At 39.6% G+C, this 20,935-nt stretch overlaps 1 protein-coding gene across 4 annotated transcripts in view; it reads left to right on the top strand.

The window, feature by feature from the left end:
- The window catches only part of mib2 (MIB E3 ubiquitin protein ligase 2), a 252,110-nt gene that overhangs the window by 91,696 nt on the left and 139,479 nt on the right, over positions 1-20,935 (top strand). For all 4 annotated transcript variants that reach the window (XM_048240469.1, XM_048240470.1, XM_048240468.1 and 1 more), the window contains 2 exons: positions 5,754-5,916; positions 6,454-6,587. In XM_048240469.1, coding sequence (XP_048096426.1) covers positions 5,754-5,916; positions 6,454-6,587 — 297 coding nt within the window. The remainder of the gene's footprint in view (positions 1-5,753; positions 5,917-6,453; positions 6,588-20,935) is intronic.

Below are 20,935 nucleotides of genomic sequence, written 5' to 3'. Positions count from 1 at the left end.
GCTGAAGCTTGGGATACAGTTACTACAGTAACAGTATTTTATTTTACTTCTTATGGAATCATTTTTTTTTTCACTTGTATAAAGGCTTTGTTTGAATGCTGTTGGAACAAATAGTAGTTGATTATCAAGGCAACTTTCTGTTGCAATATGCTGTGTGTTCTGGACTGCAGATAACTTGTTAAGCCAGTGGTTCTCAAACTTTTTCTTTCATTCCCAACTTTGATCAAGGAGGCATTGACTGATGATAGTGGATATAACGTGTTATCCCGAGGCCTTTGCAAGTCAGCATCTCCGACGGTAGTCTACCCTATTAAAAATATAAGTTTTCGATGTCCCAAACGGAGAGCCATACTTTATTGTTTTAACAATCTCTATGCTACTCACCAAAATGTAGGCATGGGAACATGATGAAGTATCCAACTGTGGTGTGTTAAATTATTGTGATTACGAGCCAGTGGTTTTAAACATTATCGTGGCTTTCGGACATCTATGCAACAGACTCATATCGTCCCTCGCATTCGCAAAATGAGGACATACAGACTGCTCAGATAACAGGTGTACCTCCAGTTATGCACGGTTTTAGTCAAGTCATTTAAATGTGCTGGTGAAACAGTTGTGTACTCTATTGTTATTTATCCCTATTCACCCACGCCGTCAATTCTGTGGCGCAGTGCGTTAAGGCCGGCTGATGACAACCGCCGTTACTCAGCAGTTACAGTCCCCTGTCCAAGAGTTCGAATCTGGGTTAAGCCCATATTTTGAGAAATGCTGAATAGACCACAAACAATTTCAATTCTTCAACACGGTCACCGTTAGACTAGAGGGGAGAAAGAATGGGAAAAGATCTGGGCACAGTTCTTCCAGAGCTTCGTGCCAAGTAATAAGCGTTGAGTCGAGATGTTTGTGTGAATGAAACGAAGCGTATAGGCCATAGTGTGACATGCGTAAACCAATGGTGTAGAGATGACGACACAGGGTTTTATTTAAAAGAGCCTACGTTTGTAGGCAATTTATATTCACAATACTTAGGTCTACTAAAATAAATAGTATTTTATTTGTATTGGTTGTTTAGAGTAAAAAATAAATAAATATTTGGGTCGGTTCTAAATTGACAGGGCCGTTCGGGTTACGGCAAACGAAATATTTTTAAGGATGGCCTGGCAGTGTTTTTTTGCGCGTCTGCAGAAGTCAGCCAAATATTAATGTAATTCTGCGGCATAAAGCAGATGTATTTGTTTATTGTACAGAAAAATAAAAATGACATGTCAAGCAGTCAATTGACTACATTGCAGTCAAGAAGTAGGGCAAATTAATTTACGAAACCAAAACGTGGGTCATAGTTGTCTAAGCCTCTATTGAATAACAACATTGCAACAACATTGTTTTCTGCAGAAGCCTACCCAAGCCTACAGATTAATTCTGAACAGTTATTTCTCTACTGGCTCAATTATCACACCACTGTTTTGATTTTATGTGAGTTCGTTACCCCAACACTGACAATAATGTAGACAGCAAATTTCGATTTAATTTACCACCGTGTAGTCAAGCCTTAAGCCATACCCAAGTACCCTAAATCGAGGTAATGTTTAATTATGCATGATTTATTTTGTTATTGAATTCGTAGGCTGGGATTACTCTCGGCAAGTCTCCTGCTTTTTCAGAAGGGGCGGCAGGCAGAGCAATGTACAGTGGCAGAGCGACGCACAGTGGCTGAAAGTGGTACTAAAGCTTCACGCAGCTTCACGCCTCGTAATGCGTAATAATTGTAAAGCAATTTACAAAAGATTCACTGAACAAAAATGCTGATGTGGTACATGAAAATTTAGCTAAAAATGTGGACAATACAATGCTATCAAGCATTTTGGATGATGTGGAGAGACAAGCCGGCAGCAGATTAAATGCTCGAGAGAGAGAAAAAGATGCGGTTTTAAAAGGACGTCCAGACCGAAGCTGCAGCAAGCAGGTGATATTTAGAAATGTATTTAACAAAATCCAAGACAAAGAACAGACAGACTATGTAACTGGACACATTGAGGCCAAAAATATTGAGAATTATACAGGGAATGTTAATGAAGACGAAGGAGTGAATAGTGGCAAGAGGCAAGCCGAAGGCTGCTGACAAGGGCCCGACGTTAATTGTATAGTATAAGTATATAAGCATATATACTTTTTTGATCCTGTGAGGGAAATTTGGTCTCTGCATTTAACCCAGTCGGTGAATTAGTGAAACACAAACAGCACACAGAGAACACAGTGAGGGGTTAGGTGCCTTGCTCAAGGGCACTTCAGCCGTGGCCCACTGGTCGGGGCTCAAACCGGCAACCCTCCGGTTACAAGTCCAGAGTGCTAACCAGTAGGCCACAGCTGCCCCTAAAGCAATTTACAAAAGATTCACTGAACAAAAATGCTGGTACATGAAAATTTTGCTAAAAATGTGGAAAATGCAATGCAATCAAGCATTTTGGACGATATATTGGCACAAGCTGGCAGCAGAAAAAATGCTCTGCTGGCCATCTCCGAGAGAGCGAGAGAAAAAAAGATGCGCATTTAAAACCAGGGCCTAAATTTCAGCGTGGGATTGCGGTAATAAACGTTTAGCGATCAGAAACCGTCAGGAATTTTTCAAACACAGAAGCATGACAGCCTATAACACGAGAGAACATGGATGTGTTCTCCATTTGAGGAATGTTATAATCGATTGCGGACGTGAACAGACACAGACACGTAGCGCATAGTAGGCCTACTTTCACTTTCTGTGCGTAGCCTATTCATTACGTGAAAGATAATTAGTAGCAAAATAGCGATCAAATATTACATGGCAGTGAGTTTTGTTTTCAAATGTTTTCATGCATGTCTAGATGACGGGTGAGGAACGTTTAGTAGCGGCATACCGGTAGGCTATCAAAAGCAGAAAATGTTCAATTCGAGATTTAATTTATGTTTGGACTGTTTGATTATATTGCTAAATATCGGGACTGATGACCACTGAAATCTGTGGGGTATTTAATGGTTCATTATTAAGTTTCATGTATGAAAGAGTGGCGGGATTTCCATCCGCTTATTGCAAGATAAGGCATACGCAAGGGAAACCTTATTCCGTATAGCCAAAGAGGTCTAAAATAGGCTAAATTTAGTTATTTTCAAATTATGCATGATTTACTTTTTTATAAAATTCGTAGGCTGATGCCTGGCAGCAACAATTGTGTTTAAATGTAGGTTATGCTTCAGCCTCCAGCTCAGAAGGGGGCGGCATGCAACTGGTAGCTTGAGAGCCACGTGTTGGAGACCCATGGTGTAGGACAATGACTTTTAATTGGCAACAATATTAAACCAACCAACAATATAACATATTAAGAAGAGCTATTTTATGAGTTAAATTAAAACAAAATTATACTGGCTTTTATTTGTCCGAATCTGAGGCCCGGCTATAAATAGAATCCTGGCCATAATTTGAGGATTTAGGTATGCACGTGTGTTTCAGGCGCAAGCATTAATCTCTGTGCAAGTGCACAGGACTTGTGCATTTGAGAGCGCTCTCTTGCGGCTGTAGACAGTAATGTTTCATGTAGGGTTCTTGTCAGTTAATATAAATTAACATTTAAAAATATGTTCAATTATATAATTCTTTTCATATATAAGTAGCAGGACCAGCCAAACTATGAAAAAAAAGTGTGACTTATAGTCCGGAAAATACTGTAAACAAAAAACGCTGGAAGCGGAAGATTTACAAGGTATTACTAAATGGTTAGCTAACGCTTTACTATTATAATAAGTCATTAAGAAATTACTAAAAAGCTGTTTATAAGTCACACAAAACATATTGTTGATACTTAATAAATGATTTATAAGGAATTACTAAATGATTAGTTATACTTTCAGTAGCCATCAGATAACACTCATAGATTACTTACAAGTACTTTATAAGACACTTAAAATACATTCTATGCATTATGTAATTCATGCATAACATTAAAGAGTTTCTTTACCTTAACACTTTGGGCCAAAGCTTCCAAAAACAGTGTGGCATGCAGAGTTCCAGCAATCTAGATCATTGTTGATGATTTTTGTAGAGCCAAAGCGTATTCTTTGTTATAGTTATGGACACATACAATGGCTCGTTTGAAAGGTGAGACTTTTTTTTCTAGAAATGGAGACATAGCGTCTTCCATGAAATATGAAGCGTTGCCTGTAAAATTTCCAGGAAGTGACCTAACGAGACCTGACGAGACTGATAAACCCACGAAAATGGCCTGGTTTTGACCTGACGTGCATGTGTTACTGATTCGACCCAAAGAGGCAATCATCAAAAGCCGAGTTTTAAAATGTCCAGATAAAATGTCCAGATTGTGCGTTTTCATGAGTACTCAATCGTCATCTATTTCAGTTCTATTCATCATAGAGTTCCCAAAATTGCACATAAGGTATGTTAGAGTGTCTATTTTCTTATTTTTTTTAAAAAAAGCTAAAAACGCAATATTGCGTTTTTGCCACTAAATGCATGGGAACAGAAAACGCAATATTGCGTTTTTGGCACTCAAAGTGTTAAAACATTTCCAAAATCATTTTGATGGCACATAAACTCTTAAAAAGGGCAACGGCACCTCTGCCACACTTTGAGTGGGTTGCATTGCTTGTAATATAGACTAAGCAAGTAGCCGTAGCGGGTAGAAACACTGAAACCCTCCCACCACTAGTTATTGGCTAGCAATTAGCTTTCAATCTCACGGTTTTGGGTTTGTGGATATAGTTGTGCATAGTGCAAGGATATGTGAATTCAATTCATCATGTTTTCTATGTCATTAGATAAAATAAATGTTCGAACTAACAAGTCAAAGGACATCTTTCTGGGATCATAGGAGTATCTCACAATATGTTCATTGCTATGAGTATGGAAATGCACCATAGTTTATCTTTTATTTCTTTGCATTGTGCAGGCTACATTCACAAATACATTAGCCTACATAAACAGAATATAGAAACAGGAAAATATCTTGGATCCATTTTTTATTGCAACTGCAAGATTCTAACTTAAGGTAGGCTACAGTCAGTGACATGGTAACTCTATGTGACTTCTATTCTGTTGTGTTATATGTGACTGTCCGTTCTGCACACCCCTAATCAACATGACTCCTAGGTGCTAGGAGAAGCTAGGTTTAGCTGTGACATTCTCCTGGGTAACATATACTATCAACAGTTAATGCTATTTTGCACAGAAGAATCCGCATTTGAAAGCCTGGTCATGTTGGGCTACCAGTTGCCAGTTTGTGTGGCTAGTTATTTTGTCTACTTGGACTCTGCATAATGAAAAAGCTTTGTTTATCTGTTTCTTTGTTGGTGGCATAGCTGATCTACAAAGCACAAATGTGTACATGCTGAAGAGCAAAGGAAATATTTAAATATTCTGGCCTTTCTTGGGTTATGTATTCATACACAGCGTGTGTTTGTGTGTGTGTGGAGAGAGTCAAGCAGAATGTAGGATGGCCACTGGTGTGAATGATCACACTATATTCAATATTACTGATGACATCAAGGTGGTGGGGGCCCCCAAACCAAATAAATGTTTGAAAAAGTATCGAAGAAGTATCAAAATCGCAATTCTCGACTTGGTATCGGTATCAAAACAATAACTTTGGTATCGTGACACTAGTCTTTAGTGTAATAAAGTGTCCCAGAGTTGCATTTTATTGTGTTTTGTTATGATATATGATATATGTTATTGTTTTAACTTGAGGGTCTTTTTTTTCTCACATCAGGCCCTTGGGCAGGTGGGTAAGGTGTTGAAGGTATATGCTGATGGTGACCTGCGTGTGGCATTTGGCAGCCAAACATGGACATTTAATCCAGCATGCATTTGTGCCCAGCCTGTGGAAGTAAACGCCAATTTGATGACAACTGAGAACCCGAGTCAGTCAGGATGTAAGCACAGTTTGGGGAATGCACTTCCTTCTGTGATCTACATCATCTTTATTACACCTGTTCTAACACCTTTGCAGCTTTCTTTTCTAGTTTCATTTGGTTTTACATACATTATATTCAATAGCAAAGGCTAACTCATTTATGTATGTCTTCTGTGGTGTGTCATTTTCCTGTTGTGTAGCACTAAAGTGCATGCTTGTGTTATGGGCTAAGAGTCATGAAGAACTATAAAGTCATTAAAACACCTCTCCAGCTTCATGTTGTATTGTTTTTTTTTTTTTTTCTTGTTTTGTTTTGTTTTTTTGATGCACTTTCATTCAAATGTGTTACAGCTATTTGTATAACTGTACCTTTGTGTGAATCAAGGAAACATTTTTGGTTTACTCATTCTGTTGCTTGCTTTGTCAACATTTGTATACAACACTTGTATATACTTGTCAATGTTTAAAACAGCTTTCAATCTTACCATTTTATGTGTTATTTTGTGTTAATTTATACTTCTCTTCTCTTCCCCTTTTCATAATTTTCTGTACATAGGTGGTGTAACCTCTGTTCTAGAGAAACTGCTTTCCCAGTCTACAGAGCAAGACAACCCCAGCAGGCTTGTTATTGAGGCTGCACGAGGCAGTGCCACCAAAGTACAAGAGCTAGTTCAAAAATTCTCAGACAAGGTGAGCTCCATTGTTACATCTAATTCTAACGTCTAATACAAACAGCATGTGAAATCTGCAAATCACGTAAACTCATATTCAGTTTCAAAAAGACCATGGACAGCATATGAAATTATATCATTTTATGGAAAAAAAAAAAAAGAAAAAAAAACACTCCCTTTGAATTTGATGCCAGCGACACATCTCAAAAAAGTTGGAACAGAGGCATGTTTACGACTGTTTTGCATCACCTCCTCTTATAACAGTCTCTAAATATTTGGGAACTGAGTAGACTAGTTGCTGGAGTTTTGAGAATGTTGTCTCATTCTTGCTCAATTTGTTTGAACAGTACATCCATTGCAATACATTGAGATAGCAGTGTTCTATTGAGATGACTGGCTTCATATGTTATCCTAAAGTGTGTGAACTGTAAATAATCAGATAATGCTTTGGGTTATGGGTAAAAATAAAGAAAACATTTTATAAGAATATATTATGACCAGTATGTATTGACATACTGTGCTGAGAATGGCCAGTCCATTCCTAAAATAATCTCCATGCGATACGGAGGCCACCACTGCATATAATCTACCCTTAGAGATGAATAGCCTTGGGTGGCGAAGTACAATCTCACTGCAAAAAAATTTAATCTAACCAAGAGTTATTAATCTTATATTAAAATCAAAAAATCTATTTGGTATTGTTTTGAGTATGAAGAGACTTACCTAGCACTCTCTCGAAAGATCATTTAGACTTAATTTAAGAAGACTTTGACTTATTTTAAGGAGTCTTATCAAAACAAATTTACTCAACGCACTGGCAGATAAATTTGCTTGTTTTTAGGACAAATTTGCTTAACGCACTGGCAGACTAATTTCTTCAAAGAGGCCAAACTCTTATATTAAATCAAATGATTTTACGAGAAACAGGGTTCCCACGGGTCATGGAATTTCTGGAATATCATGGAAATATAGTAGTATAGTAAGTCATGGAAATTAATTTTTTTTGTTGTCAGGGAAAAGTCATGGGATTTTACATTTAACTTAAAGTGGGAACCCTGGAGAAGTTAGCCCTTCCCGTAAAATCATTTGACTTAATAAGAGTTTGACTTATTTTAAGATGTCTCATCATGAAAACAAGCAAATTCGGCTGCCAGTGCCTTGATCAAAGTCTTAAGACTCCTTAAAATAAGTCAAATATTTATAAAAGAGAGAGCACTAGGTAAGAAGGAATCCCTGAGCCTGCTGGTCCTGGTTCTGCAGAAGAGAAGGCTGCAGAAGGCAACAGCTGGAGAAGATCATTATTGGGATGGCTGGGGTGTTTAATGATTTAAACTGTTCAAAGATGTTCTCTAAACTACGGAGCTCATAGCCACATCTTCTGAGCTGTCTTCACGACCCTATGAATTGCTCTGCAGTTGTGAGCAGTGCAATTCCCATACCAGGCATATATGCATCCAGTTAGTATGCTTTCAATGGTGCTTCTGTAGAAGGAACAGATGTCATGCCAAATTTCTTGTGTCTCCTAAAGTGGAAGAGGCGTTGTTGTGACTTTTTTATAAAACTTCCTCTGTGTGTACGTACCATGTGAGGTCTTCTGTGATGTTAATGCCCAGGAACTTAAAACAGCTTACCCTCTCCACAGCAGCACCCTTGATTGTAATAGGGGCCAACTCTGCACCCCCCTTTCTGAAGTCCACTACCAACTGCTTTGTTTTGGCCACATTGAGTGATAGGTTGTACTCCTGGCACCACCGTGATAGGTCGTCCACCTCTCTCCTGTAGGCCGTTTCAATCCCATCAGTGATCAGGCCCACCACATTCTGGCATATGAGTTCTTATTTTCCAGATGGGTCAGGGTGCTGTGGAGTACATAAGGGATAATGTATTGTCCGCCGGTAATTATCAGAAAATAAGTCCCGACAGGGAGAACGGAACCCCGACGCGCAGCGGAGCCTGAAGGGACTTATTTTCTGATAATTACCGGCGGACAATACATTATCCCGCTTATTACACGGCTACTTGCCAAAACGAGAAAAGAAACCTAACACAATGAATCTTTAAAAATAATTTTGCTACCGTTTCGTGTCTTCCGCTTACAAAATAAATAGTTTGCCACACAGATAGAACTTGACAGTTTCAGGTGTTGCGTGGCAACGTCTTACTAGCTTACTTTCCCTTTCAATGAAATTCCATTGTAATAAGCGAACGGAATTCTTGCGGAGGGATATGAAAGACGTTAATCAACCCGTTGCCATTGACAGCGGTGATTATATACTTTGCCGGTGATTTATATAGATTTAACATAGGCCCGAACGAAGAGGGAGAGGTTGAAGATGTCTGTGAACACGCCTGCCAGCTCTGCTGCACATGTTCTGATCACCCTGCCATAAGGCTGAGATAGCTACTCCGCTTGGTCTCACCTTAAAGTCAGATATGGAATGAATGCCCTGTCAAACACTGTATGAATCATTGCCACTAAGCTGATTCTCAGTCTTTGTTTTGTATTCCCTCTTTGCTGACTTAATTGGAGATTATAGCGTGTCTCTTACTCCATCTCCTTATCACCTGAAGCAAAGGCGCTGTCCCTTGCAGTGAGGGCTGCTCTGACTGTACTGTTAATCCACGGTTTGCGGAGGGTAGAGTAGCAGTGATCCAAAGTGTTGTTACCAAGAGTTTTCATCTGGATATGCTGAACATATTTTGGAAGCACTTTCTTCAAAGATGCCTGGTTAAAGTCTCCCATTATGATGGAAGCTGTGGATGGTTATTTTTTTCATGTTGTTGATGGATTCATGCAGTTTTTCAGTGCTCACTCCATGTCAGCTTGTGGTGGAATGTAAACAGCTGTTATAACAATGGCCATAAACTCCCTCGGCAACCAGGATGCCCTGCACAACAGCATCAGGTAAGCAGAATAACTTCAGGGGATGAACACTTCCCGAGTTGCACCATGCGTCATTGATCAGAAAACAAACACCACCACCTTTCTTCTTCCCAGACAGCTCAACCGATCGGTCTGCTCGGAACACAGAGAAGCCTGAGGGGGCTATATCGTGATCTGATATGATAGGCGATAACCAAGTTTTAGTCGGAGAGATATAGCAGTCTCTTGATTCATGTTGGAAGGAGATCCTTGCCCAAAGCTCGCTTAGCTTGTTGTCCAGGGACTATACATTGGCTAGTAGTATGCTGGGAAGAAGAAGATGGTCTTCGCAGTCTGACAAGCACCCCAGATCTGCGCCCCCTTTTTCGTCGTCTTTCGTGTTTCTGCCAAGGTACTTCTCTGGTGTCAAGAGACGAGTACAGCTCTGATCGAGCACACAGAGAGTTGATGTGGATAAACGTATAAATGGGGTTGGTAATCATCGAGTCCCGAATTCCTATTAATGTTTCTCTGTTGTACTTGAAAACCAAAAGAAAACTTTTTGGTTGTGGACAAGGCAGCCACACTGCAAAAATGGCCCTCCAAAAATAAGTATTATTACAAATCTAAGCATACTTGTGCTTATAATAAGCATTTTTTTCTGCCAGTACGTTTGTCTTGACAAGACGTCTTAAAATAAGACAGGTTGCCAAATTGCTACTTCAGCTCATGAAATCTTGAAATAAGACTGAAAACATTGATTTCAAGTCTTCAAGTCATCCAGTCAATTCAAGATAAGATGGTTGTCGTTAAAAAGAGTACTTCTGAAGCATCAAATTACTTGAAACAAGAATCATTTGAGAGGCTAAATTACACCACAAGCTCTTACAGTGGGCATTGCTTTCAAATGGCCACTTCAGTCGTGCATTACGAGGCGTGAAGCTTTAGTACCACTTTCAGCCACTGTGCGTCGCTCTGCCACTGTACATCGCTCTGTCTGTAGCCTGACTGCCGCCCCTTCTGAAAAAGCAGGAGGCTAGGCTACCTTTAAACGTAATTGTTACCGAGAGGAATCCCAGCCTACAAATTTAATAACAAAATAAATCGTAATTAAACATTACCTCGATTAAGGCTACTTGGGTATGGCTTAAGGCTTGACTACACAGTGGTAGCGAAAAATCAAAAATCTGCTTTTGATAGCCTACGGTGCCGCTCCACAAAAGCGAAAAAATATCTTAATTTGCTGTCTATGTTATTGTCAGTGTTGGGGGAGTAGCATAACTTCATAAAATCAAAACAGTGTCTTAATTTGCCCTACTTCTTGACTGCAATGTAGTCAATTGACTGCTTGACATGTCATTTTTATTTTTCTGTACAATAAACAAATACATCTGCTTTATGCCGCAGAATTACATTCATATTTGGCTGACTGCAGACGCGCCACTTCCCTCCCCATATCCCAAGATTAAGATAGTAGCCTATACAAAAAGCACTTAATACTATCATGAAAAAAATCGTTAAAACGAATAGCTATTTGCAATTTGACAAAACACTGGTCCTCATTTTGCGAATCACGAGGACGATATGAGCCTGTTGCATTTAGTTAGATGTCCGAGTCACGCATAATGTTTGAAAACCACTGGCTCGTAATCACAATAATTTAACACAGACAGTTGGATAGCCTACTTCATCATGTCCCCATGCCTACATTTTTGTGACTAGCATAGAGATCGTTAAAAACAATAAAGTATGGCTCTCCGTTTGGGACATCGAAAACTTATATTTTTAATAGACTACCGTCGAAGATGCTGACTTGTAAAAGCCTCGGGATAACACGTTATCTCCACTATCATCAGTCATGCCCCTTGATCAAAGTGGGGAATGAAATAAAAGTTTGAGAACCACTGGCTTAACAAGTTACCTGCAGTCCAGAACACAGAATCTGTTGCAATATTCTGATGATCGGCGATGATATCGGCAAATGTTTGTTTTCCAAAGTAAGAATTTCACTTCACCATGCACCTTCGACAATGAATAGCTCATTAGAGTGCATGACAATGCAATCTACTGTTATCCGATTTCTTCTTATTACAGTGCATGAAAATGCACTGTACTGTTCTTGGAACTAAAATTTCCCCATTGACTTAACATTAGATTATGACATCACAATAGAGCAATTAGAATCTTATGCCAGGTGTTCAGGCCACCTGGAGCCACTGTCTCAGGCTTTAAGCATACAATATGGCTGTATTAAGACTGCAGATCCTGTTTAACTGCTTCCTGTGCCCACAACTGTTTCAAAATAAAAGTCCCTTTAAACTATCCAACTTTTTAACTGTTCAACTGTTATCAACTGTTCAACTGTTACTGTAACTGTTTGTCAACTATGACTCCCATCAACTGTATCCTCTGCCTTCAACTGTTTCAAAATAAAAGTCCTCACTAGCTAGTTAGTTAGTTAGCATCATTAGCATTTTTAGCATAGTTAGCATTTTAACAAAACTGTTAAAAACAATTAGCTAAGTTAGCTGAGTCACATGGTTAGCATAGTTAGTATGTTAACATTGTTAGCATAGTTAGCATGTTAGCATTTTTAGTAAAACTGCTACAAATGATTAGATAAGTTAGCTAAGTAATGTGATTAGCATAGTTAGCTTTTTAGCATAACTGCTAAAAATGATTAGCCAAGTTAGCTAAGTCACATGGTTAGCATAGTAGCATGTTAGTATTTTTTTCAAAACTGCTAGAAAACATGAGCTAAGTTAACTAAGTAACTTGGTCAAAATAATTAGCTTTGTTAGCATAACTGCTAGCAAACATTAGAGCCATTCCAACTGTCAGTTATCGTCAACTATCTATCTATATACAGCCTTTAAACTATTTGTCTACCAACACGCATTAAACTATCAGTATGTCAACAACCTTTAAACTATCTACATAGAACTTTTAAACTTTCAACATTCATTACAGTGCATGAAAATGCACTGTACTGTTCTTCCTAGGCTTCTTATTACAGTGCATGAAAATGCACTGTACTGTTCTTCCTAGGCTTCTTATTCTTATGCTTCTTCTTATTCTTATTCTTCTTCTAACGCACTTAATGCAGCTTCAACCATTTAACATAGAAACTTCATTCAAACTATGTTACGTAGGTCTTACTTAGGACATGGGTGCTATGTATTTTTCAGCTTTGTAACTTTTATACTTTTTAAACTATTAATTAAAAACTAATCAAAATTTCCCCATTGACTTAACATTATGATTATGACATCACAATACGGCCGTTAAGCAATTAGAATCCTATGGCAGGTGTTTGGGCCACCTGGACCAACTGCCAGTCTCAGGCTTAAAGCATACAAACTGGCCCTATTAAGACTACACATCCTGTTCAACTGCTTCCTCTGCCAAAAACTGTTTCAAAATAAAAGTCCTCACTACAATATTTTACTGTTAAACAATTTAACCCTTTAAACTACTGAACTTTTTAACTGTTTAGCCATTGTAACTGTTACTTGTCATCAACTATGACTCGTACCCACTGTAGCTAGTTAGCTAAGTTAGCTAACATGGTTAGCATAGTTAGCATGCTAACATGTTAGCATATTAGTTAGCATTTTTAGCAAAACTGCTAAAAATGATTAGCTAAGTTAGCTAAGTAACATGGTAAGCATAGTTAGCATGCTAGCATGTTAGCATGCTAGTTTGCATTTTTAACAAAACTGCTAAAAATGATTAGCTAAGTTATGGTTATGGTTATGGATTTAGCAGACGCTTTTGTCCAAAGCGACACATAAATACAAAACAACATAATAATATTTAAAATTGAACAGGGAACAGATTAAAATGTAGGTCAAATATAGTGAGGAGAATAGTTGTAGTACACAATAATATCAATTCAAGCAATAGCCTAATAAAAAGCAATGTAAAAAAGGGGAAAGGCAATAATAAAACAATAATGTCAATTCAATCAATAATATAAAAACAATGACATGCTAAGACTACATTAAGGAGAATATCAATAATAAACAATAATGTCAAATTAATTAACAGCCCAATTAAAATAAAACATTACATTACATTACATTACATTACATTTGGCTGACGCTTTTTTAACCAAAGCGACTAACAACATGGTAAACAGTAAGTGTTAGAACAATACTCACAATTTTAGGACAGTTTAAAAAAAAAAAAACATTAGAGTACAGTAAGAATAAGTCGTCGGTGAGTGCTGTTTTTAACAGTTACTTGTCAGTTTAAAACGGCTGGTGAGTGCTAGGATCAGTAAGACTTGTTGTAAGTGTTGCTATGAGAGTAGATGTTCTCTAAAGAGCTGGGTCTTCAGGAGTTTTTTGAAAGTGGAAAAGGATGTCCCTGCCCTTGTAGGAACTGGCAGTGTGTTCCACCAACTAGGAACAACAGATGAGAAAAGTTTGGATTGGCTTGAGCGTGCGGTGGTAGAGCTAGACGTCGTTAGATCAGAGGAGCCGCAGCGGTCTGGAGGTAGTGTAAGTCTGTATGAGGGCATTCAAGTAGGTGGGAGCAGAACCGGAGACTACTTTGTAGGCAAGCGTTAGAGACTTGAATTTGATGCGGGCCGCCATAGGTAGCCAGTGTAGCTGGATGAGCAGCGGGGTAACATGTGCCCTTTTGGGTTGGTTGTAGACCAGGCGCCGCGTTCTGGATCATCTGAAGTGGTTTCACTCGCGCAGGCTGGGAGACCTGTCAGGAGGGCATTGCAGTAGTCGAGTCGTGAGATGACTGTTGCCTGAACCAGAAGTTGGGTAGCATCTTGAGTCAAGTAAGTTCTGATTTTCCGTATGTTGTAGAGTGCGAAACGGCATGACCGGGCGACTGAGGCAACACGATCTGAGAAGTTTAGTTGGTTGTCGAGAACAACTCCTAGATTTCTTGCAGTCCTGGTCGGTGAAACAGACAGGGAGTCAAATTTGATGTTGATGTAAAACAACATTATATAAACCATAACACATAAGTGCTTAAACAACTAAGTATATGTTGAATAGGAATGTCTTTAGACCCCTCTTAAACGACCCAAAGCTACCACAGGAACGGAGAGCACTGGGCAGTTCATTCCACCAACATGGAACCACTGAAGAAAAGAGTCTGGAATTAGACCCAGTTTTCATGATTGGTCGACACAACATACGCTCACCAGAAGACCGCAGTGGGCGGTTGGGGATGTAAGGCTTGATTATTGAATTAAAATAACTAGGAGCAGATCTAGTTAGTGTCCTATAGGCCAAAGTGAGAGATTTAAATTTAATTCTGGCTACTATAGGGAGCCAATGGAGAGTAACTAGGAGAGGAGTTACATGTGTCCTCTTTGGCTGATTGAAGACCAGGCGTGCTCCAGCATTTTGAATCAGCTGTAATGATCTTGTTACACAAGCGGGTAAGCCAGCTAATAGTGAATTACAATAGTCCAGCTTAGAGATGACCATGGTCTGAACAAGAAGTTGTGTGGAATCTTGTGTCAGATAAGGTCTGATCTTCCTAATGTTGTAAAGCATAAACCGACATGATTTTGCAATAGAAGCTATATGCTCAGAGAAGTTAAGTCGGTCATCAATTACAACGCCCAAGTTTTAGATGCCCGATCTAGTTGGGGTCAGTGAAGTTGAGTCAAGCTGGATGTTAGTCTGTTGGGGAATAGCTGTTTTAGCTGGAAACACCAAAAACTCTGTTTTTGAGAGATTAAGCTGAAGGTGCCGATCTTTCATCCAGGCTGAAATATCCTTAAGGCATGCAGAAATCCGGTGGGAAACACTAGAGTCATCAGGTGGGAAAGACAGGTAAAGTTGAGTGTCGTCTGCATAACAGTGATAGTCAAATCCATGGGAGCGAATGGTATCACCTAAGGAAGTGGTGTAAATAGAGAAAAGCAAGGGTCCTAATACTGATCCCTGAGGCACACCTGTGGTGAGGTCATGAGACTTAGATACCTGTCCCTGCCAAGACACGTTGAAAGAACGCCCTTTAAGGTAAGATTCAAACCAGTCAAGAGCTTTTCCAGAAATTCCCAGTTCAGATAGTATAGATAGGAGAATGTCATGGTTAACAGTATCAAAGGCTGCAGATAAATCTAGTAGAATTAATACTGATGACTGAGCAGATGACTTAGCTACTCTCAATGCTTCAGTCACAGACAGAAGAGCAGTTTCAGTAGAATGACCACTCTTGAAACCAGACTGCATAGGGTCTAGTAGATTATTCTGATGAAGAAAGTCACAAACTTGCTAGAAGACCACTTTCTCCAAAACCTTTGACAAGAAAGGAAGAAGGGGAGACAGGTCTGTAGTTCTTCACCTCAGTTGGATTAAGTGTACTTTTCTTTAGCAGAGGTGAAACCCTAGCCTGTTTAAAAGAATAAGGAACTATTCCAGAACTGAGTGAAGCATTAAATACATGTGTGACTGCTGGTAGAACAGCCGGGTGAGATAGACTGTAGAAGAGTGGACCGGGACAGGATCTAATGGGCATGTTGTTGGACGACATCGCTGAAAACAATTGAGAGACTGCTTCCTCATCAAGAGGAGAGAAAGAGTCAAATGATGTGGTCATACTAACACAAGGCAAAGCCCTCCTTATAGGAGCATCAAACTGAGCACTTATTTTAGCAACTTTTTCAGTGAAAAATGTTGCAAAGTCATTTGCTGACAGTGAAGTAGTTGATGGTGGTGGTGGAGAATTGAGAAGAGATTTGAAAGTAGAAAAAAGTTTTCTACTGTCAGTGGCGCTCTCAATCTTGCTTTGATAGAATGCCTTTTTTGCAAGTGTAACAGTGGATGAAAAGGATGACAGCAAAGAATGGTAGTTACTAAGATCATTTCCATTTAAGTAAGATGGTTAGCATAGTTAGCATATTAGCATGCTAGTTAGCATAACTGCTAAAAATGATTAACTAAGTTAGCTAAGTAACATGGTTAGCATGATAGCATGTTAGCATGCTAGTTAGCATTTTTAGCAAAAGTGCTAAAAATGATTAGCTAAGTTAGCTAAGTCACATGGTTAGCATACTTAACATTTTAATATTGTTAGCATGCTAGTTAGGATAGTAATTTGGTTAGCATTATTATCTTTGTTAACATAGTTAGCATAACTGCTAGCAAACATTAGAGCCATTCCAAGTGTCAGTTATCGTCAACTATCTACCTAAATAATTTAACCATTTAAACTATCCACTTATTTAACTGTTCAGTCATTCCAACTATATTAAACCTCATCTACCTAGCAACCAATATAGTTTGTTTTTACTCTGTATGATATTTTACATCATATTTTTGCATTTTCATGCACTGTATTTCCTTCAGGAAATGCTTCTCTAGTTATTATTCTTCTTCTAACGCTTTTTCTACATTTAATTCGGCTTCAACCGTTTAATGTAGAAACTTCATTCAAACTGCGTTACGTAGGTCTTACTTAGGACAGGTGTGGAATGTATTTTTCATATTTGTAACTTTTATACTTTTTGAACTATTAATTCAAAACTATTAAAATGTTCCCCATAGACTTAACATTGGCGATTATGGCATCACAATAGAGCACTTAGAATCCTATGCCAAGTGTTCCGGCCAGGGGAGATGTGATAGTGTGCTGTGTATGTGGGGAGAGGGCAGTGTGCAATATGTGTGTTGGAGAAGCTTCCTCATGAGACAATGTGCTGTGTATTGGGGGGGGGGACGACAGTGTGCTGTAAGTATGTTGGGGATGTGTGTTGGAGAAGCTTCCTGATGAAATAATGTGCTGTGTATGTAGGGGAGGGGGGGCAGTGTACTGCAAGTATGGTGAAGGGACTTACTATTGCAAGCAGAGTACTGTATGCATGATGTATGTGAGTGATGAAGATGTGTGTGTGGGCGGGAGGGGAGTGTAGCAGTGACTGTGTGTGTGTGTGTGTGTGTAGTGTGCGTGTGGGTAGATGGGGGCAGTGTGCTGTAAGTATGTAGAGGATGTGTGTTGGAGAAGATCCTGAAGACAATGTGCTGTGTATGTAGGGGGGGGGCAGTGTGCAGCAAGTAGAGGAGGCTTACTGTAGCAAGCAGTGTGCTGTATGTATGTGAGGTGATGACAGTGATGATGTTAATGTGTGTGTTTTTTGTGTGTGTGTTGGGGATGGGGGTGGGGGGGGGGGGCAGAAAGGCTAGGCAATCAAGGACATGGGTAGATGGAGGAGAAATCAAAAATAATAAATAAAAAGTTCTATGGAGATGTGCAAAAGTTGGAGAAAGTCAGATATGTGTGTGTGTGTGTGTGTGTGTGTGTGTTTTTGGCGTGTGATGAAATAAGAAAATAATAAAAGGTCTATAGCATAGGGTGAGGGATGTAAAAGTGCTAAAAAGTCTTGTAGGTGTGTGTGTGTGTGTGGGGGTCATGAGTGCTGAGGAGTGAATGAGTGCAAAGTCAGTATAGTGTGAGTTCAGAGTTGGGAAATGTTTGAGAGTGCTGAAGAGTGAATGTGTGCAAAGTCAGTATAGTGTTCAGAGTTCGGATGGCCTGGGGATAAAAACTTCTCCTGAGTCTCTCAGTTCTGGCTTTGTGACTACATAGGCGTCTTCTTGATTTCAGCGGTAGGAATAATCCATTGTTAGGATGAGAAGAGTCCTTCAGAATCTTTTGGGCTCTTAGGAGTACTCTTCTGGAATAGATATCTTGTAGAGCAGGAAGTTGAGTTCTTATAGTACTTTCAGCTGAGCGCACTACTCTCTGCAGAGTACTACAATCTCTAACTGTGGAGTTCCCATACCAGGTGATGATGCTACCAGTTAGAACACTCTCAACCGCTGAAGTGTAGAAGGCCTTCATGATGGATGTAGAAACTTTGAATTTCCTTAGCTGACGAAGGAAGTAGAGTCGTTGTCTGGACTTCTTCAGAACATATTGAGTGTTAACAGTCCATGTTAGGTCTTCAGTAATGTGGACACCAAGGTATTTAAAACTTGTGACTCTCTCTACAGGTTGCCCGCTGATTATTAGTGGGGTGTAACTGTAGTTCTGCTGCTGCCTTCTGTAATCCACTACCATTTCCTTGGTTTTATTGATATTCAGTGTCAAACTGTTAGATTGACACCACTGTGCCACCTCATCAACCTGATCCAAGTAGAGCTGTTCATTGTTGTTACTAATCAGGCCCAAGATCACTGTGTCATCTGCAAACTTGATGATGGAGGTATGACTACTGCTGGCTTTGCAGTCATGTGTGTAGATGTTGTACAGCAGTGGACTCAAAACACAGCCTTGGGGAGCACCAGTGCTGATGGTTAATAAGTCAGATGTCAGACCCCCCACTCTAACCACTTGTGAACGGTTGGTGAGGAAGTCAAATATCCAGTGACACAGGGTGGTGTTTAGTCCTAAGGCCTTCATCTTTGTGACCAAGGTGAGAGGTACTATCGTGTTGAATGCTGAACTAAAGTCAATGAACAGCATCCTCACATAATTCCCATTCCCCTCCTCCAGGTGAGTTAAGGTGGTGTGCATGAGGTTTGAGATGGCATCCTCTGTAGACCTGTTGGCTCTGTAAGCAAATTGGAGGGGGTCGAAGGAGGCAGGGAGGGATGAGCATATAATGTTTTTCACAAGCTTCTCAAAACACTTCATCACTGTAGACGTCAGGGCTACTGGGCGGTAGTCATTCAGACATGATGGACTTTTGTTTTTCGGTACTGGAACAATAACAGACTGCTTGAGGCAAGTAGGAACTGTCTCTTGAGCCAATGATGTGTTAAAGATATAAGTGAACACGGGAGCTAACTGAGCAGCGTAGGATTTCAAAACCCTGTTAGAAATTCCATCCGGTCCAGCAGCTTTTCTACAATTAACCCTCCTAAAGGCATTGCTCACATCGACCTCAGAGACACAGAAAGGTGCATCCTCATTTGCTTCACATGCTGCAGCTAGTCCAATATAGTCTGTGTTTTTCATGTCAAAGCGAGCATAAAAAGCATTAAGTTCATCAGGGAGGGCTTTACTCACATTCATCATAGGAGGGGACTTTCTTTCAAAGCCAGTGATGGTTCGGAGTCCTTTCCACACTCGTGTTGGATCACCCTCCAAGAAATCAGCTTCAACTCTGTCTCTATAGCGCCGCTTAGCATCTTTAATAGCTCTACGTAAACTATAAGATGCTGCTTTGTAATTCGTCATATTTAAGCACACAATCTGGCTCTCTTAAGACTACAGATCCTGTTCAACGGTTTCCTCTGCCCACAACTGTTTCAAAATAAAAGTCTCCATACAATAATTCCCTATTAAATAATTTAACCATTTAAACTATCCAACTATTTAACTGTTCAACTATTCCAACTGTCAGTTATCATTAACTATGCCTCTAGCCTACTATATTAAACCACCACCTACCTAGCAACCATTGAAATTAAGCATCTATGTCAGTTTCCATAGCAACCAAGATGATTATACTAGCAAACCACTGTAGTAATTCTTTTATTTCTGATAGTAGCCACCATGGACACCCTAGCAACAACCTAGAAATGACTTCAAGTACCCTAGCAACAGCCTAGCAACCACATTCACAGTTAAAACCTAGCAACCAGCATAACAACCACCATAACTACTCTAGCAACAGTCAGTTGTCATCAACTTTGACTCCCATCAACTGTTTCCTCTCCCCACAACTGTTTCAAAATAAAAGTCTTCACTGATATAATCCCCTATTAAATTATTTAACCATTTAAACTATCCAACATTTTAACTGTTCAACTATTCCAACTGTCAGTTGTCATCAACTATGACTCCCGTCAACTGTTTCCTCTGCCCAAAGTTGTTTCAAAATAAAAGTCCCCACTACAATAATTCCCTATGAAATATTTGAACCAATCCAACTGTCAGTTGTCATCAGCTATGACTCCCGCCAATTGTGTCCTCTGTCCACAACTGTTTGGCAGCCTGGGCTTTTCAGTCAACTAGTGTGATCAACTCCCAATCTATATTCATCTTTTAAACTGTCTACTTTTAAACTATCAACTTTTATTAAGCTGTGCAACCACCATGTCTGTCCTAGCGTCATTTTCATGCACTCGTAATTCCCTGGAATTACATTCTCTAGTTACACTTGTTACTGTTAAACGTAGGCCTACCTGGTATCATTACAAACATTATTCTGTGTCCTAAAACTGGCATATTTTATGGCATTGTGTCATGTAAGTTCGTTGCAAAATCTAGAGAAATGTGTGAGGTGGTCAGCGGGGGACAATTTAGACACACATTGGATTGTGTTATGACTTGAACATTCCACACTATCCACAGCTGTGGTAGGCCTATCAGGGGCAGGAGGATTACTGTTAGCGCAGGCTTTATATAAAATTCTTCAACAGAAGGCCTCGAATGTTGTCTTGTTTGTGGAGCGCTTTGCTTCGCTTCTGTATTCTCGGCTTCATTGAAAATGAGGGCTTCCCTCAATGACCCTCCGAGAATAAATAAAGGTTGAATGAATGAATGAATGAATGCCCAAAATAAAGGCCTGTGGTTTG

This window comes from Alosa alosa, chromosome 4 (assembly GCF_017589495.1).
Source record: "Alosa alosa isolate M-15738 ecotype Scorff River chromosome 4, AALO_Geno_1.1, whole genome shotgun sequence".
NCBI classification, from domain to species: Eukaryota; Metazoa; Chordata; class Actinopteri; order Clupeiformes; family Clupeidae; genus Alosa; species Alosa alosa.
The sequence above is the reverse complement of the archived record's forward strand: the minus strand, read 5'-3'. Positions and strand labels throughout refer to the sequence as shown.